The sequence below is a fragment of the Hermetia illucens genome, chromosome 4 (assembly GCF_905115235.1).
Source record: "Hermetia illucens chromosome 4, iHerIll2.2.curated.20191125, whole genome shotgun sequence".
Lineage (NCBI taxonomy): Eukaryota > Metazoa > Arthropoda > Insecta > Diptera > Stratiomyidae > Hermetia > Hermetia illucens.
This window is the reverse complement of record NC_051852.1, coordinates 123,629,027-123,650,178: the sequence shown is the minus strand read 5'-3', so window position 1 is coordinate 123,650,178 and position 21,152 is coordinate 123,629,027. Positions and strand designations below refer to the sequence as shown.

The 21,152-nt window shown below is 40.1% G+C and overlaps 1 protein-coding gene across 2 annotated transcripts in view; it reads right to left on the bottom strand.

The window, feature by feature from the left end:
* Window positions 1–21,152, bottom strand: part of LOC119654801 (RNA-binding protein fusilli) — a 307,177-nt gene that overhangs the window by 131,663 nt on the left and 154,362 nt on the right. For both annotated transcript variants that reach the window (XM_038060355.1, XM_038060354.1), the window contains exon 3: window positions 16,342–16,512. In XM_038060355.1, coding sequence (XP_037916283.1) covers window positions 16,342–16,512 — 171 coding nt within the window. The remainder of the gene's footprint in view (window positions 1–16,341; window positions 16,513–21,152) is intronic.

The following is a 21,152-nucleotide window of genomic DNA, read 5'->3' as shown; positions in this document are numbered from 1 at the left end:
CAAGTCTATCATAAGTAAGTGCGAATCTGGTACCGGATTAATACTTACAACATCCGCTAGGTGCGTCTTCATATTCTGGGAACCGTTATCAGATAGAATACTAACTGCGATACTCCGGCCCAGGAAGAGGAACATGTCAATAGTGCGGTGGTAAGTACCAATTTAGAGCTCCGTTCCAGTGAGCCAACTCAATGCAGGGCAGCTGTGGCTTCCGAAAAGTAACCTTTCGATCGTGATTATTGGCGATCTGAATAAGAAGGTGAGTTTTCTAGGCTTTGTGATTGAGAAACACGGTCTTGGGAACCTTAACGGCAATGGTGAGAGGTTTTTGCGACTTTCTATAGCTTCCACCGTCTAGTTATTGGTGGCACATTGTTCGAGCACAGATGCTTCCATAATGTCAGTTGCATCTCAACAATTGGTGAGCACTGGATCACCATAAAAAGTGCTCCTCTCTCCAATACAAAGAAGGTTGTCGGCTACATCCCGTCATAGTTATTTATGATTCTCTCTGTCCTCCACCGGCATGTAAGAACTAACGAATCTGGTAGATTATACAACCTCAAGTTGTATTGAACTCTTAAAAAGATCTGTTGTGAACGTTTAACATATTTTTGGGGAAAGCCGCAAATGCAATCCTATAGGTAAGAGGCTCTTTATTTCATTGTTTCAGCTGGTCTCATGGCTGTGAACATAGGGTGTGTTTCAACAGTTGAACAACAACGTCTGGTTACACTTGAGGAATTCTCAGAATGAATATTAAACATATGTAAGCAAATAGAATTGAGACGGTGAAAGAGAGACTTGAAAGACGTGCAGGGTCTTAAATGGAATGGGTTGGTAGAGTTGGACTCTCATAGAAAAATGATATTATATTTTTCTGGTATGCCTTGCTTGCGAAACCTGCGAAAGATGACAATTCAAACCCACTGAATAGCAGGCAAATCAACTTTGTATAATTCTCGCTGAAAACTAATTGAATATCGCATTCGCGAAGAGGTTCTAAAGTCAGACCCGCTAGATGAGAGCAAACATACGATGTCTACCATCGTAGAAAATCCGTTTGCCCTTGATTTTTTGGTTTCCAAGATAAAGGGCGAAACTTTGAAAGGCGAGTATGCGAAGGGGATGCATTGAAGAGACATTTTACCGTTCGCCTTTCCAAAACAATTTTGATAAGCGATGTGTCGATGATATCTCAGTTAAGTGGACCTACGCTATACTAACCCAGAAAGTACTTCATGGTGGTGCTAAGCGCCTAACAACATAGGCAACAAAAGGCTGAAATACCTGCCAATACACGCGCAATCTTATGGAGAGGACGCGGCTGCGGTAGTTACTGATCGATGGTGTATAGAAATATAATATAAAACGTGCCGTTGATTTCACCAAATCCAAATAAATATTGATGGCCTCCAAAGAAGTTAAATGTCTTTGGAGCCATTGTAGACAAGAAGTTGCTTCGGAGGAAAGGAGGTAAGGTAGAGGTCAAGATGAAGCGAGCTCACTCAGCCTACGGCTATGCAGGCAGACCATTGCCTCGACGTGGGGATTAACGTTCCATTTAGAAATGCATCATTCACATTTTGTCAGTTGCTACCATTAGGCTGATATTTGCTTATGCATCCGTAGTGTGGAACATTTGCCAAAATTGGTCTGCACATTGAAGTCGATGGGAATGACCAAAATTCCCTGGGAAACAACGATAACTTGATACCCTAGATTGTAATTTGAAAATCTCGCGACCATATCCACATTAGGCTTTTAACCGAGCAAAATGGTGCAACCGATCAAGACAAACCGACCCCGCTTTCAAAGGGACAAAGGCTGAAGAAGAAGTAAGTATATATTAAAAGCGCTGCAATGAGAGAGTAGAGTAATTCGTTTAGATCTATGGGAAAAATCTATGGGCATGGAACATTACAATTGTGATTGGAGAAACTGAATCGAGTTTTTGTAATGTCTTGCTATTTTCGAATTCCCATTCAACTGTTTAGTAGAAGATATCTTCAACCATAGCGAAAATCCACAAAAACAGAGAAAACTTAGACTAACTGGAAGAATTTGTGATAGGATATACTGAAGTCTTCTACTCCGCTGACTCAAAAGCAGAACAGGATTCTGAACGAGTCTACTTCCCGAATAAAACGAGAAGTGGTCTTTGTCCTTGGGACAAGCAACGGAATACGGTGGATACACTTTCTGGTCACTACGGCGTAGAGGAAAATGAAATCTCAGATGCAAACGAAGGTTGAATTTTCCCTACGCCCGGACCGGAACCAGCAACTGAATTGTCAGTAATATTGGCTATTGCTGTTATCAGAAACATTAAATTAGTTTCTCATAATAGCAGGTGGCAGAGCATAAATGTTGCTAGACGCACAAACCTTTTCCTGTCAGAACCAAGAGAACATACTGGAAGGTTATCCTGTGCAAAAGTGGGACGACATACAGAAATATTTTTGGCATTCACTAGCTTAACAAAATATCAATCCAGCAATGAGCAAGTTGAACCCATGGAAGACTTCCTTTGTGAATGCCACGCATCAGATTTTGGTACCGATATTTCCAGTTGCAGAGGAAAAGCGTCACATCCACTAACAGAATCTACAGATTAAAGATGGGCTGTGTTTTTAATTAATGACGGAAGCAGGTGATGACGATTACTTGTGTAGAGTTCAGCTTAGATTTCTCGATGTGTCGAAAACTCTTTCCGTTTAAGGATGCGAGGGAATCCTGAGACCGTCATTCAGTTGATGGCGAACGAGATTAATTGGGATGAAAATTTCTTCCTCAATTTCTGGTCCACGGACTCCTCTAATCTGGGTCAGAACCCAAATTTATACAAAAATAGACGACGATTTTGTCCAGAATAGAGCCAACCTGTAAGACATTGTCTCACCTCTATGCAGCGTGACTGAAGTAGTAACTAGTAGTTAGTATTGTTCGTCCCCTTATATACACATGACGAGCGCAGAACTCTCTCACATCCTTAAACAGAAACTTAGATTTGCCATGGCCTTTACTAGTCGGTTTTCGTTCTGAATATAATTCATACTCATGCCGTGTAACTACTTCGGTTATGCTGCTCCCAGGGGAAAGATGAGGCGTGTGATAGGTTGCCCCTGCGCTGGACGAAACCGTCGTCTATTTACATTTTTAGCTATGTGACATAAGAATATAAGATACTTATATGCCCAAGGGTGTCTAACAAATAAAGACTCCAAAACCTTTCTTCCCAGTACTTCCTATTTATTAAGCTAATGGATAACGCCAGACATTATTTCCTGGAAACATTTATTGTCAAATTGCATAATTCCTTAAATACATCTCAATTACGGTCTTCGTCATCTCTTTCAATCACCTCCATCTTTTCTGTGGGACATTACCCCATTATTCTCTACTTACTAATCATTACATCCACTGATCGCTATTCTATCTGTTCTAACAATAGCCTGTAAAACCGCAAGCTAATTTTATAATATTTTCAAGAGATAAAAAGTAAAGGCAACTCAGCAACTTACTTACATACGAGTACATATCTAAGTTTTTGCATGCTCACCTTAGGCACGTGCAAATCTTTAGTGTCTGTTGACCCCGAATTCATTTACTTGGTAATAGTCCCGAAAATAGTTATGCATAATTACTGTGCATTGTTAACTTACGCTTGAATTTGGTCAACTGTTTTCCTTTGTGGATCGTTACAAAAATAAACTCATCCATTCATAATAAATTCAATTGACGAGTGAGTACTGATGCGATTTGGATTAAACGGATTCGTTTGAGTAATTCAGCCAAAGTTGAATGTGTATCATCAAATCTAGTTCACGATACTAAGCAGATGATTTCTCAAAGTATCTTTGGATGTTTTAGGATTGCATTTTTATTCTAATATTGTTGATTTTTAAATTTGAATGAATTTGAGTGTTATTCATAAAATATGCAATTGGTTCACCGTTTTTGCACCAAAAAGGAGAAGACTTTCGGAGTTGGTTATCATTTCTACTTCCAGATGAAAGTGACTACTTCAAACTCTGAGGAGCGTGTTTAAGATTCATTTACGAGAAAGTTCTCCCAAGTATGTTTGCCTTATCCTTCAAACAGATCGACAGAAGAGTGTCTCCAACGCTTCTTAATTCAATCTGATACAAAAAGAAATTATCTGGGAAAAAAAGTGGACCCATGTCAAGTATTCGCGCAGACTTGAACGAGTACGAGCAAATATAAGTAGTAAAACCCATTCCAAGTCGGTGTTGATGAACTTTTGAGAAGAACCGTCTTCGACATGCCTACATTGGATACCGATTGGAATTTTAATATCAAAATGACACAGCACACGACTAATTTGCTTCACGAATACTCGACCAGATCATGTGCTACGAGTATATTACCATAACAATTTCAATACTATTTTTTGCCAATCAAGGAAATCTTCCATTAAGTGCGATGCGACAGAATATAATGGTCGCACTCTAGAGAAAATGTTTGAAAACAGTTTCAATTTAAACAATTTGTTGTTGGGAGATAATGTAACAATTTAATTGTATTTTCTTGGTGGCGTAAGTGCAGACAAATAATGTGTTTGATTGTGGATTAATTTGCGAGATAAACCCCACATAACATAGGTATCTCTACTGTTGATAAAAGATAAAACTAGTCATGACCATTGAGATTAAGAGAATTCGCTTACATATGTACACGTAAAAGTGAAATTGAACTCGCATGACTAATTAACGGTGATAGTGGTCTAGAGCGAACTATTATGTAACGCCGTGAACTGTAAATGGTTACGAACTTTGTAAGAGTGACCACCTCATGAGTTAACGATATGAAGGTGACTATGACAGACGTGCAAATGCAGACGATTTCCAATTGATACTGACCGCTCTCTGCGAATGAAAATTCCCACTATTAAGGTTTGTCTGGGACATGCGATTCTCAGGTGTTAATAAAGCCAAATACTGTTCAGATGATGAACCCACAATTTATGCTGGTACTCGCTTTCTGACAGACCAAGTTTAAATCAACGAATTATACCAGGCAGAGACTGAGAAAGACCAGCGCTATGAAAGTGTTTTTCAGAGACTGACTCTGACTGACACTGTACTAAGAGCACAGGGACACAGAAGCCTCGATTTATACTGAATTTGGCTTTGTCATTTATAAAAACAGGTGATTCTAGCAGCTCGCGTCCTGGTGTGAATGTTTAGGTTTTCGCTTCCTTCATGAATACCCTAAATTGATCCTTACGTTTGGCTCCAAACTCAAGGAGGAAACAAGAATGCAACGAATGAACTGTGAAGCTCCAGGTCATTATTCCGACCTGAACTTCGACCATTCATCAGTTTGATTGTTAAATCTCTGCACTGGTACCTCCGACCCCCGAGAAAAAAATGGAATAAGCGTTCGCTGTTTTAGAGTCAAAATCAACAGACCATTAAAACCTCCTCTCTCTCGAACTCTATCCTCCACGATCATTTAGGTACTCTCAGGAAATATGTTTCAGCACGTGTTGTTCAGTCGCCTTCTCTCACCCTTAAATTTATATCAAAGGAGTAGCGTATTTTAAAGGAGTCAGAATAATTCGTATAATCATCCAATCCAAAGGCAAGCCTATCCTACGCTTAAAACCACTTAAAGAAGAGAAGTTAAAAGGACCAAGCTGTTGTGCGTTGTAACTTCGGCAAAGCCTGGAAATCGGGGAATGCAAGGAGACTTCGAGCTCTGCGGAGGGCATGTTGAAAATGTCTGCGCTACGTGTGTTATGAGACGCCGGACGGCAGGCGATATCGTTAGAGGCTGCGCAGTCCATCAGACCTGAGGAAAGCTTCAAAAATGTACATAACTCCAGATAAAATCTACGCTGATGTAGAAAGGGGGGTTCAGGAAACGAAGGCGAGAGGGGTAGTTCACACGAGGCAAATTTTTCTTAAAGAAAAGGCAACGGGTGAATTTACGTCGCCCATTTCTAAAGGCAAAACAATCACAGATACGGAAAGGTGACCACATAACGGAGCAGTACTCGAGGGTATTCCTCACGAGGTAATTGAAGGGTTCTAAGGAGAGTTGGACGGAGTCAAAATCAGAAGAGGAACGAAGTATAAAGCCTGACAATTTTGCTGCTTGATTCGTGACTTCGAGGTAATGGGTGTTGAAGTGGAGTGAAATTCAGGTATGATAAGGAATGTCCGTTAAGAGAGTAACAGAAGGAAGTGGGTGAGGTTTTAAGCGAGTAGCACAAAGAGTGACATTTTCTGACGTTTAGCGCTAAACCATTACCAGAGCACCAGCGAATCAGAGTGTCTAGGTTAGATTGAAGGGAAATAGAGTCCATAGTCCAGGATATAGCGGAAAACAGCTTAAGGTCGTCATGAAAGAACAAACAAGGACAAGTAAGAAGGGGAGGCTTTTGTTGAAAATAGGGAAAGGGAGATGGACTGACCAGTATTTAAGCAAAAAGTAGTTTGGAAGATCATCGTAACCAGGGCCGACATTGACATCAAGTTCACCAATGAGCTGCACAACAAGGAGAGGGGTAAGAAGGAGAATGGTAGGCGATGTGGAGCAGACTGCATCCATTAGTAGGAGGAAAGAGGAGGAGGGAGAAAGAACATAGACTGAAGAAAAATAGCAGCATGAGGTCGTAAAGGCCTACATTTCAGCGGTGAAATGTAGGCCTTTACGACCTCATGCTGCTATTTTTCTTCAGTCTATGTTCTTTCTCTCTCCTCCTCTTTCCTCCTACTAATGGCGTCAATGATGCCCAGGGGGAAGCGTGCGGAGGCGCTAATGCAGCGATAGTAAGACAATCGACAGAACTACGTAGCGCAACGATGCTGAATAGGGAACATGTCCCTCAAATGGGAGGCAATTTCTAAGTTGCTTGCGGACGCCGTCGGGCTGGTACGATCTTTTATACATGCACTGGAGCAGTGCGTGGCAAATGCAGGCGGAGACTTAGTGGACCGGGGTGACTTAAGTATGAGTATTGTTGGCCGCAGTCGCCGGCAGGGTATAAGCAGAGCCAGTCAGCGGCGCCTCAGGAGCCAAGGCTACGCTGGCAATCAACGAAGCAGCACCTTGAGGGAGTAGAATTGATGGTGATTTTAAGACTGTACCGGTACCGCAGCAGGTGTTACAACGATAGGTAACGTTTGGCACAAATATCTACGAACGCAAAGGGAATCTCTAAACATTTTGCGTGGGAGGTCGTATCACAGTACCCGTCGCATTCTAAAAATTTGGAGCGAATATATTTCCACTCCTTCTAGATAGCAAACATAGTGCCATAAATCGGCGAGGGAGTTGCCATAATAAATTTGAAAATGGGTTGAATACACAGCCACGGGAAGCTAACGATGCCAAATGTTATACCGTCAGCCAAAGGTTCTTCTGGATAAATTCTTTCTTTCGTCAGACATTCCGCAAAATTTGTTTACCCTCTTTGACAGACATGCATGCACAATGAGATTCAACTTTCCAGCATCCCTAAACATTTGACAGCTGGCTTCAAGATGATCCCCCTACTTCTGCTTTAATGGTGTGCATTTTCTTACGATTCGCCATCATGACTGACTGATATTCTTTTCCAGTCAGTCAGGCTTAATCTTTGTCACTACTGCAGCTAAGTAGATCTCTGAACCCTTTAACAATAGCAATCAGGGCCAAGTCATCTACGGGCCAACGATTGCGGAATTTTTTCGGGACCAGAAGAACAAAGACTCCATTATTCAGCACACTCTATTTTAGGGGGTTTAGTACTGACTTTTAACCTGCTCTGGATCCGTCGTCCATCACACACCAAAGACTCCTCTCCGAAACATCTGCAACGTCTGCAACCATGCTTACTCACCTATCTTCCAAATTGTTTTCAGTAGGCAGCTATAATGTTAGGTCTCCGATTGGCTTATCAGCCTTCCGGAAAAGTGAAAATCTCTGCTTTTACACTAGGAAGGGGACATACTTTTTCTATGGCGTGTTTCGAAGATATTTGTGAATAGGTCGCACTCACTCTTTGCTGGCAACTTTAAAGTTTTTTAGGAATGTTATTCAAGCCTGCAGCCTCATTGTTGTTGACTCTCCGCCATATTCCCCGAAATTTCTTCTCCATGATTGGAAAAATCGTCTTTTGCTTTCCACAGGTTGTGTGTTGAAGTGAAAGGTTGTGAGTCAATTAAGTGACATAACCACAGGCAAGCACTATATTAACCACGTTGCTTACAAATATACTTCTATGATTTTGAATGAAGTATTCTAGCAGGTTTCAAGGCCTAGATCCGAATTCGATTGTTGCAACATAAATTATTGTTATTTTTACTATTTTCCTATATAAAGCGGGCCGGATGTTGTGAACCTTGATCTCGCTAACTTTTTATTACAACCCTATACCTCATAACTCAAAGATTAATATCAGGTTCCCCAAGCTGAAGCTTCAAATAATTGCTTTGGTTCTTTCGTAACGCTTCCGTCAAATTATTTTGCTTATATGCGTTCCTGCTTTCTGGTCAATGGCGATACTCTACGTTTTCCTTCCCACTTCATAGTATAGAATTTGGCTGGATTCTTATTAATACGACCATAAGTCCCACTTTTCCTACTTACTACGGGAAGGCATCTGTAAGATCGTTTCAGTATTACCTGCTCTCTAGGCGACACATAACTAGGTTTATTTTAACTATTGGTGCCCCTTCCGCCATACCAGTAAGCTAATAGTTGCAGTTTGCACTTCGGGGAAGCCCTCAGATAAGGCTTTCATACCCAACCCTTGCAAACCGATATGCCAACCCGTCTTTCTTTTCATCCGTATCCTTGCATTCAACGGCAATCTTCTTTTATGCCATTATTGGCCCTGGAAACTCTTCTGCTTAAGTTAAGTATGCGATTAATTCGGTTAATCATGCCCGCAGTTTTAATTTTTTTCTTCGTGTTTTGAAGGAGTATTTTCTGCTCTGCTTAGCTCCTCTTTCTATTCAACCCTTTTACCCTTATTTTATCTTGAGCATTCCCATATATCCACCTGATGTCCTTTATCATAAGCTCGATGTTCTAATAGATGTTCTTCTTGCCTAACTGAGGTAAATATCCCAAAAGAAGGTCTGATCACCCACGAAGTAATGACTGTTGGTTTGAAATCAGATGTCTTCCCGAAAATCGGGTTCCGACTACAAAATATAAAGGATGTCCGGATAACGGAGTGGTTAGAGCACAAGGGTGTCGTACGGAAGGTCGCGGTTCAAATTTCACTGGTGGGAGTGGAATTTCTATCGTGATTTCACGTCGGATACCAGTCAACTCAGCTGTGAATGAGTACGTGAGTCAAATCAGGGTAATAATCTCGGGCGAGCGCAATGCTGACCATATTGCCTCCTACAGTGTACTGTAGTGTGCTGTTGCGGTCTTGAATGAAGTGCTCTAACACACTTCAAGGTCCAAATGGATTGTTGAGCCAACGATTATTGTTATTATTATAAAGGACATTAAAAAACGATTTGATTTTTGACCTAAATAAAGTGCAGAGGCATGCTCAAAATGGTTGCTTTTTCCTTACACATACGAGATGTGTTTAAGCCTGGTGCATAGTTAGTAGGCTATCAACTTCCTCTTGTTAGAAGAAAATGATCATTCTTCGCCAACATTTCTTAGTAAAATTAACCTGGCTAATAAATCTCCCCCAATTTTCAACTATAATTTTTCTTGCTGTGTCACAAGAACCGTGTAAGCCATTCTGCTTTAAAGTCTACCAAATAATTAAAATGAACCAGTTAATAAAGAGTTTCCTAAATTTTCTACCGCTTATCTAAAGTACATACTCCATAGCCTATTATGTCTTGGATCCTATCCAAAAATTGCAACTCGTACAAGATCCTGAAAGGGGATAAATATGCCATATATTCATTTCACCGACTCATAAATTGCATTCTATTTTTTCAAAACATTTTGGAAGTGTTTCGCCTTCAAGACTTCAGCAATACTTGGCCATAATAAAAGTCAATTCATTCCGTCAATTTGAGTCTACGAAAAAATATGGTGCAGTTGCAGTTCATCAGTTGGTGAAAAAATTAAATCGAAATTTTGAAGGATAATTCGGTCATTTTACTAGACGGTCGATAGGCTTTCGGCAAAGTTTGACAAGATTGCCTTCAATCTACAAACACAACATCCATTTTCGGAAAAACTAAATTAAACGAGACGAAGTCTTGTCATGTTACTACCAGGTTAAACAGCTAGCAAGGACCAAATACCTTAGAATTCAATTAATTGGAGGTTGACTTAAATTCAGCTGAGAGTACAAAACCCGTTTCTAACTGGTGATTTACCAATTAAAACTGGTTCTTTTCTAATGGCGCTGCAGGGAGAATTGAGCTTTGGCCTCCAACAACTACTAGAATCGGAATATAAAGTATTGGTCGAGGTGTCTGTCATAACCCAGTTCTATATATATATTTGTATGGTTGCCATTCACCCCTTGGTGGGGTATAGTGCGACAACTACAACTACGCGCCATGAAATGCCCCTCAGCTCCTACACGACTTCCCCAGACCAAGTGCCCTTGGGGTTGCCCACCCATCGGCCATATTCTTTGAGACGCGAGAGTAATGCCAATCATTAAATCAATCAGCGATCTTAGGTGCAACCATGAATAAAATCAAGCTCAACATGCTGCGTTAGGCGGGTCAGTTGATCCGAATGGATGGAGATGCTGAAAGAGTCTACAAAAGCAATATCTTTCAATAGAGCAAAGTCGCGATGCCAATAATTTTTTTGGTGTTAATGAACTCCACCACCCTCAAATGAGATCAAGAAGTCTCAAATTTTCGATTATGCAGGCCTAGGTCAGACAACGATTGAGCCACCATTGGTGATGATAAATAAATCAAGAGAACCGACTACCTGTTCATGTTTGGTCACTCATGGCATAGCTCAAATGTGGAAACCTTATTGGTATGAGATCATGATCAATTTAATACTGATACAATAGAACTATCGGCACTCATATCATTTCGGTTGATCTAGTCCACGGTTGCATCTTCGTCTCATTCAGGCAACTGCGCTCTTATATAATTTGACTCCTACCCTGTTGTGCATAACGATCACGTTACATCGGTTTTTTTAAAATAAATAGGTCATTTACATATAGTACCTTCGATATAATATTACGATTTTAAGAGGTGGCTGCGGTTCCCGTCAGACCAAGTGGCCGAAAGCGCGCGGCCTTGTGACATTATCCGGAAAATTTACACGCATTGCTAGCAGCCGAAAGCTTGGCGACACAAACTCATCGCCCCTCATTGTAAACATTCCTAGAATAGTAATTAATGACAAAGCAACAGACTAATTCTTTAGCTGGTATCAATGCCCAAAGGGATGCGGTATTTTAGGCATGATAGATTTACTAGGCTCAAAGGTTTCGGATTCAAGGCTTCCCTTATTTCAATAGTCCAACCCAGGCAATACCGCCTCTATGTTCCGTAATTAATGATCCACTAGATTCGTCAAAAGTAGGCTCCTACATATCTTCTATATGGGAGTTAATGCGGGATACCTTGAGTTGCAAAGGAGTCTTGTGGGGGATTTCATTGACGCCTAAGTAAATCAGCAGACTCCTTTTCATTATGGGATGCTCATACTGCACTACTTCAATAATCTTTACAAAAATGCAGCACTAATTTTTAGAAATGGGCAGCAGAAATACGAATTTTTGGATATGTCAGACGATGTGGAATGAAACCTTCAAAACTTTGCAGAGAATCGGCTGAACCCCGAATTTGGCATATTCCCGACCTTAATTCCTTCATTTTAATACGTGTTGACTTATTTTCCTGGCAGAATTACCAAATGGAAGTTCATCGAAATTGGAAGGGAAGAGTTACAAACTCTCCTCCGTAAGGCATTTGGTCACTTTCGAGAGTAATATGAATTGAAATAATAAAACTTGTTGTTTCTTTTTCGTTGGTGTGGGTATTTATTCTTGCAAATACCGATATTTCGGGAACCACTTGTTCCCTTCATCAGCGCTTACTTTACGAATGTGGTCGAATGCGGCCATAAAGTAAGCGCTGATGACTTGAAAGTCCTAAAGCAAGTAAGAAAGACTAACCAACTGGATGCTTACGAAAGCTGGTTCATCAACAAACAACCGGTTGACACTAGGTTGAACTCAGATTTGGGTAACTGCTATTCCCCATTGTTTAGAAATGAAATAATCTCGTCTTGTTTTAGGATTGATAAATTAGCTATTAGGAAGTGAATTAAATATTCTTTTTCAGGACCTAGATATAAGTTTTAAGATACATTAGCTATTAGGTAGTTAAATTAAATATTTATTTTCTTTTTCAGGACCTAGATATAAGTTTTTAGTCGTAATTATAATATCATAGTATAGAGTAGTATAAATAGAACATAATGTCTATAGATGAGCAAACTTGTTTGCACTGATGAAGGGAACAAGTGGTTCCCGAAATATCGGTATTTGCAAGAATAAATACCCACACCAACGAAAAAGAAACAACAAGTTTTATTATTTCAATTAATTAATCGTTGGAAACACCGCATAATTTCACTCTGAGTAATATGAAGTTTGAAATCATCATTGTCATCAAGAGCACAACAACCAGGGTTGGCCCGGGGTCGTTCAATTTGCTATTCCTAACAATTTTTTCGCGTCATATTTACCAAAGCAGGGCTTACTTCGTCGCCTCTTGTTGTAAATATTGCCCTTATAGACTTCCCGGTAAAGTCAAGTGACTAGTCGACCGTAGTCTGTTGACCCTGGTTTTAACCCAAACAAAGTCCGAAATGCCCCCTCGTCTGTTATCCTTACTTCTTAGGAAATAAAAACGGTTTGCTTTCCTTTAAGTAAAACATTAAAAAACCAAATGCACTTTCGTAAAAAAGGTAATAAATTAATGCACTAAAATTGAACAATCTATAAACCAGCCCACTTCTAATACAGGCATACTTTTTGCTTAATTATAAAACCATAATTAAAATTTTTCATGTGAGTACGGCACTTTCAACTTTAAAACCGCGTTTATTTCACAATTTCCAACATTTATCGAAAATGTATTGTAGTAATCATAAAGGTGCCATTAGACGTCTACATAAATGCATCGTCTATTATCGCGGTACCAACAAAAGTTAACGTTCATAATTATGTCGGGTATGATTACATGATTCCTGCCAATACCAGATACGGAATGAGATACCTTACCTGGTGTCTGTGGCAATCATGGTTTACAGGAGATGAGGTATAGTAACTGTCCGATGATGTCCATTAAGATACATTCGTATCTACTGCTATGACTCTATGATATATCAAGTGATAAACCGCAGCCACCCAAGCAACGATTATAATTATATTTAATTGTCCAATGTGTAATTTAGGTCGTTTATAATTATCTGGTTGATTCTCTGACTGGTTTGAAGAAGGATATGATCACTAATTTTTTATAAAAAAATTAACATTTGAGATGTAAGTCGGGAAAATAATTAAATAGAATTGGTACGCACGAGATGTTACAGTTGAAAATAGGATATTTGCCTAACTATTTTATGTGGGAACATTATCAAGGGATGGTAAATTAGTTACGAGTAAAGAAACAAGCTTTAATGACAGCCATAGATGACTTAACTGTTTGACATATACAAAACAAATCAGGTGCCTAACGTTTCTACTTGCATAGGATTATCCATTAAAAACCCCATTTGGGTGTCCAAATCGTTAAAAAGAAGCATAATGATGAAGGGAATAAGTTGTTCCCGAAATATCAACTTTTAGAAAAAGTAAACAAAATAAAATGTTTACCGGTGAACAAAAGTAGTTCATCATATTATTCATCAAGTACATATCAAACCTTATTAGTCCTTGAGTAATGGCCAATGAGTACTTAAGAGAGTAAAGTAGGAAAATCAAGACGTTGAAATATTCAGATGTGCGCGAGATTCCGGTATTCCGACTTGTAAAAGCGGTGACCTGGTCTGATTATGCTTCAGGTCCTCACACGACCTCCTCGTGGTGACCGCTGAAAGCCGTCTTCGGACGGACCAAAAGTGTGTAGGGCCGGGCTGGAACTAGGCTCATCCAACTGACGAGGATCTGCTTGTCTGCTGGTCATGCGTTAGAGGCAAGTAGATCTGGCGGGGGGACGGACCGAAGTAACCGGACCCGGGGATCGTCCTCCCTGCACTGGAGAAGATACTAATAGGACCCTAAGCCAACATGGAACAGCATACGCCTAGAATTGCGTGGCCAATGGGGAGCTTGGTCTTTATGAGAACTCTGAACACCTTGGTCATATTCAATTTCAAATGACACCCTTACCCTGGTGGCCGGGCCTGCCAGGCATCCAGTCAGTAGACAGTAGCCGTCAAGAGCAGTACACTCGGTGCCAGCCGTAGCTGAAACCAACTGCAGGGACCTCCCGGAACGAAGCGGAACACGGAATCCACTGCCGTCAAACTTGATGTAGCGAGTACCTGACATAGTACGCCTAACCAGAAACCCTCAACGTCGGGGGGGATTCCTCGAAATTGAAAACCAACAAGAACGTCAGTCGCCGGAAACCGGTTAAGGAGCGAAGGTCCATTGGTGTCCTGCTTAAGCGCCAGCACCAGAAGGCCATGCATATTCTCAGCAAGATTGCTACTGCTGTGCTGCCGGTACTGTCGACGAGCGGGATTAAAAAGGCCTCGCTAAATACCAGGCGATTGTTGACGAACACAATAGCAAATGTCTGGCAGACGAGCAGAAGGCGAAACCTATCGCTCTGAAACGCAATCGATCGCAACATCCGAAGAAAATTGCGCAGCAACAGTCAGCCGACGGGCCACGAACTGCGAAACCCTTCAGCGACGTGACCAGGAGCCACTTATGTGTGGTGCTGGCGGATGGTGATTCTGCTAGCGGCGAAGCAACGCCGGAGGTGTGGACTAGTGGTAAGGCTAAGCAGTCGGGGATGGTCTTTGAGCATCTCTTGGACACCGAAGGCAAACACGCAGGACTCATCCCCTGCTTTGATTTCTCTCAGGTAGTCCGTGGGTTCCACGTTATAGCTTGCGTGGACCAGTTCTCTAGGGACTTTCCCGGTTCGTGCGTCGTTAAGATCAGCGACGCTTGGGAGGACGTAAACCTCAAGGTCATCTCTTACGACGAGATTCCCAAGAGACCGGTTGCTCTCATCTGGTTGCCGAAGATCCACATGGATAAGGACAACCTCGTCCAATTCCTGCACCTTCAAAACCCCGGGATTCCCATGCACGACTGGGTTGTTATCAAGGAGGAGGAACCGAAGACAAACAGCCAACCTTTACTACTCCGTATAAGCAAAGAGTGCCTGAAGGCACTAGAAAAGGTCGACTATAAAGTGCAGTTCGGAGTTAGGAATACAAAGGTAAAAGTGTTCCGCTCTGCAAAACCGGACGATGACCTAGATTCAATCTACGCCGCCAACGAGCTGTTGGAGGAGATGACGATCGATTGTCCGACGGGGACTGACGATTTTATTATTACTTCAAACTTATCGGTGTGTAACTGGGGCAGTACACCGACCTTCCATTTCCTCTACTCGGAGAACTGTGACGGTTGAGAGAAAGTCCTTGATATCACCCTAATAATCGACAATGGGATTCTTAGGGTGGACTATGCACTTTTTCTGCGAATGCCCAGCTCTACCTAGAGTCAGGCTACGGACACTGGGTAAACCATTCTTTGGGGACCTCAGAAAGATTTCTAGCTGCATGGTGGGAGAGCTACTTTCCTTCGGCTCTGAAGATCCGAGCCGGCTAGACTCTGCCTACCTATTCCCATAAAAGCAGTCATGAGCTTAGGAATTTGTGGCATCAAAACGGCGCATCACAGCGCTAATTGGGCTCCCCGGAGCGGCCACTGATACCTACCAACTCTAAAGCGATAAAACCACTGTCCATACGGTTTTTGTATAAAATATATTTATCATAAGTGTCGACCAATAACCCGAAAGTTTCAGTAGTTATGTTTTTTTACTTTTCAAATGAAAAAAGATTGTTAAATTTTCTTGCAAAGTATCTTTTCCTGGTTCACAATCAGAGACTTTAAAGACTATGAATGACTATTTTTTTATATTTGTTTTTTTTTTGTATGAATCTGTAATACATCTAGATATATTCAATTTTGTATCTCCAATAGTCACATTTTGCAAGGTGCATTTCGATTAGAACATAAAAATTGTGGTAAAAGATACTTAAAATATTTGAAAGAATTATTAAGTTCTTACCAAGTTGAGAATATTTTTTTCATAATAAAGATGACTTGCGTTTATTTTATTTTATATTTAAACTAAATAAAAAATAAACTAACAAACTTACATGTTCAATAGCTTCCTTAAGTGTTTTATCTGCTCTTTGAGCTATCGCTAAGGAAAGTTCGGAATTCGCGGGAGCTTCATTTTGTGTAGGCGAGGACGAAGATTCCGACGAGGTTCTGTCTTTGCCGAATTGCCCTTCGGGCCGCAGCAGGTACTGTTGTATGTCGACGATCTGCAAGTACACAAACAAAAAAAGGCCCTCATTAAAAATGCGTCTTTGAAATATTCAAATAACATCATTACGCTGTCCTTCCACCAACAATAAAACAATGTTCTGAGCAATTAAAAATCCCAAACAATCCACTTAGTATTAAAATGAGTTAAAGTGGAAAAGTTTCAAATATTGTCCATATTTCTGTTCAAATATCAGAGAAAAAGTACACAGTCATGGAGTAACGATATATAATTTGAATTTAATTTTGCCGCGGCAACAAGCCATGAAATGTACACGTAATTAATTCGTTAATTTCCAGTTCAAGATTCATGAAAAATTCAAGGGACATTAATAGGTTGAAAGGTTAATATTTTAAAGTGAGCATTGATGGCAAATGGAAAAGACTGCAAATAACTATTCAGAAGCGTAAGCGTAAGCGTATGCAAGACGAAATCGGGTAAAATGAGCTAGATTTGAGGCAAGAGAGGCTTGTACACGTGATAATTTGCATGTTCCATAATGGCGATGGCAGTTGAAGGAAAAAAGTAAATATATATGAGAACACGTATGTACATCCTACGAACAAGGTTTGATATTGTTGCAACAACCACAAGCACACATTTCGACAGAAGCTACAATGAGAGGTTTGTAGGGCCAATGAATATGTAAAAAGTTACCTTTGGCCTTTACTCACTCGTTTTCGCTGTGAATTTTATGCTGTATTACGGATGAAAATATGATAATACAAAAGGAACCGAGTATGCAACTACTGGAACAGTATATGTAGAGTATAATGGGGCAGATTACAACACGTAACAACATTAACATTTATACAAATGCCCGAATTAATATCCAAAGCGTCTCTAGGGCAAGCCTATATCGAAAGGACATTGTGCAAATTATTTGAATGGCGCCGTCTGACCTCCATGAAAATCAACTTTTAATTTCCGCTAAATACTCTTAGGTAGATGACAATATACTGTTGGTTTCATTTTTCACTTAACAAAGATACTTTCTGTCCGAATATCTGTGTCGCATACTTCAGAAATATTTAAATTCAATTTGAATCCATTGCTTGCTCTAATGGGTTTCTTTTCTGATGTATTCCGTGCTTTTCATACATAAATATGTAAACACAAAAGGAAGGCATTCAACTGAACATTAATTCCAAACTATATTGAGCTTTGACCGTGGCAATGACACAATTTGGTATTGGTATCTTTCAAAGTATGATTTAGGAAAATAGGCCAAGGTCACTCTACGCAGATTATATCCAACATTACCGAGCTAGTACCCTTAGATTGGATTCCAGAATTCAATTTTTTTCAAGGCGGTTTCCAAACTTAATCAAGTTCGAAACGTTGTTCATTTCTAGCTCCACAGGTAGTTGATCCTTTTTTTTCCCTTACCATGGTGACCTACATATGTAGAATGTAAGCAAAAGCACAAACAACTAATATGAACAATGAAATTAAGCTAAAATTAGATGTGATTGGAAAAGATAACAATTTCTTAATATTTTCTTCTAAGCGCCAACCTCATCATAGTTCAAATACAAGTATGTACAAGAAGAACCTCATTTCATCCAATAATTTTAATTGTCGATTGAAGAACAACAAGGATACTTACGAGCTGTTGTTGTTGGCTCAGAGTCCTGATGTGAATTCACTTAAACTTTTACATGAAGTAGCTAACAAAGGCCAATTAAGTACAATACTATTCAGACATAGCGCAAAATCGACACTACCAGTAAAATAAACGGAATGTCTAGATAGACCTTGTTCATGTTTTGGCCACTAATGGGGATGTTATTATTATCACAGTCCAAATACCTTTCTTCTTTTTCAGGCCAAGGAAAACAAGGGGCGAGGATAGTAGGAAATGTTTTATTCATCAGTACAGCTAAATCCTCAGGACATGGTGAGCAAATTCAAGCGAGTTTTGAAAAAGGGTGCATCTAACCCATTCATAGGCACATTTTCCATTTTACTCAGAAGCTAAAAATGTTTGGACAACATTAAGAATATTCACTAGAGACGGCTTGCTTTAAATTAATTGAAATAATAAACAAAATTTGGTCCTTAAGGTTAATGATTTTGTTCATCTTCTCAGATATGTATTTCAGTTTGTTTTATTTGAAAGAATTGATCTGGTGAAAGAGTTGGTCCCGTTTAGTGTAGGAACTATTAGAAATCCCCCAAATTTAGTTAGTTAATCGCGCTAAGCCGCCATGCGGGGCGTAATACATCAGTCACATCTTCGCGCCATCAGTTTCGATTCCTCGTAATGTGCTTCGGCTCACCCCACGATTTTCCCAGAATTGTACACTCCTCCGCTATAATTCCACCCCACGTATTTCTCGTCAGGGGGTTCCATTGCATGGGATAACCGGCAATGGAGTTATAGCCCCTCTTTTTTAATGTGTAGCCTATCCACTCCCTTTTCTCTTTTCTGATCACCACGTCCAACGCACGACGCAGATAAAACTTTATGATAGCCTAGAGCTTCTGAATAAATCTGGTGCTTTTATTTATACACTGTAATGGTAAAATGGGATTATCGTGGTCAAAAAACTATTTTAAGTGGCCCGAGACGACCAAAAGGGGAAAGCTATCCCAAAAATCTAAAATGATGGCGAAATTGACCGTGAAGGTCCGCCCACAAATATTGAAGTACCATCGAAGTGCTCCGTCGACACGTCAGCGCCTCTGTTCTAGCCAGGCTCGAGAATGTGGGGCTTGGGGGGTCCTTCGAAAACTTTGATCCCTCACGTGTCATTTTACCGGAATTCACGTGTTCTTCCTGCGCTGGATCTTGAAATATAAGCAAACAGGAGGATTCGCGCAAGGCTACCGAATGACCAACACGCGAACTAAAACTGCAAAATCAAAATAAAAAAACTACTCGACCGCACGCGTGGAGCCATAAAACTCCGGACCTGAGTGATGCAATCGAAAAAGAAGATCCACGACGGATCATATCCTCGATTGATATTTTTCCTGCCTTAAATGTATGATGGGGGGGGGGGGGGGGAGGCCTTCGAGGTTCCCTACCTGCATTGGCATCCTCAGGCCATTATATTGGAGATTGCCCGTTTGTAGAGAGAGTTTTGTGGGGTTTAAAAGGGAGGGGGGCAGAAAAAGAAGTCCTCAAATTAAAGAAATTTAGTTGAATTTCATACTATGATATTTTATTTAAGTCAAAATAAAAAATTAAGTAACCAATCAAAATAATATAAGCGAAAATTGAGAATAAGAGAATAAACAACACATCAGGCGGCCGGGCACGTGGCCCGGAGGGAATCATGCTTTCTTTCTGGCCACACCCTCGAAGGAGTGGAGACGGGTTTTAAAAATTAGTACATTTTGTAGGATGATCATTGTCGAGTTAAACTATCAACTTGTGTAACTTTTCAACATTAAATTTAGCGTAATTTGAAACGAACTGAATTTTTTAAGGAATTTCTTTTGAGCAAGTCTTCGAGCACTGTTGATATTGGTTTTCGAATTAGTGTTTCCAATCTCTCCACTAAAGATGGCACACTCAAAACGCTGTCACTCATTTCCCCAAACAATTCATTCCAGTAGGAACCTTTAAAGTTCCTTTCTTATAGGATTTTAATGACCCCTAATCGAAAACTCAGCTAAATGCACAACACGATCAAATCTAATACACCTAACTTCTGAAATCAAAAACGATCTCCCCTCTGTCCAGCTGATCAGCCGTCCATTCTATTAACGAGTCCCGGTTCCGTTCATGTCTGATTCTACTGACCCTAGCCTTAGACTTCAGCGAAAACAAAAACCAACTCAAACTCTTGCATGCCAAAGTGCATATTCGCTCCACTCCAGGTCAACCAGCAAGTTTAGGTACCAGCAAAAAAGGTCAACGTACATTTTTGCCGGTCAACGTATGGTGGAATTAAAGAATTCTATTAAATTCAAATTGAAATTTGTTTAAATCAAAATGGATTTTTGAGTTCACGGGAAAGCTACCAATTGTTAGATTTTTAAAAAAAAATTAAAATTAACTATTTTCAATGTTGGATCTAAAGGAATGTCAGGATAGGAATTAGGCAATTGAGAGGGGTAATTGAGAAAGCCAAGGCGTGTTATAATGGAAAAAAAAACATAAATAGGAAGATTACATATTATTGAATGCACCCTCCTGGCAGATGGAACCCGGAAAAGGTAAACGACAGACCACCCAATGTTGCAAAGCCGCGGAACTTGTAATGTATATATGTATATAATTTAACTTTAACTTTATTAGTAAATAATAGTAAGGTTTCCACCAAATTTCGCAATATGAAGGATCATATTAAAAGCTATATCACTGTACGAATCTAGGAGGAACTTAAGGGGGGTAGTACATTTACAAAATGTATATTATTTGATGAATAGTATTTTTAGGTCTATGCGCGTGGATCACTATAATTTTATCAACTAAATCTGAAAAAAGTATCGGTGGGAGAATGCAGCTCTAGCAGACTTCGCTCTGGACTTCAAATTGCTCTAAGACTTTATAACAATACAGCACGTGACACTTGTATTAACTAGTAACTCTTACGGAATGTCTCCCCTTTCTTCTGGAAGATGATCAAAATGATCATCTGGAGGGAGCCATTACAATAGCAAAAAAATATCTAATATAAATAT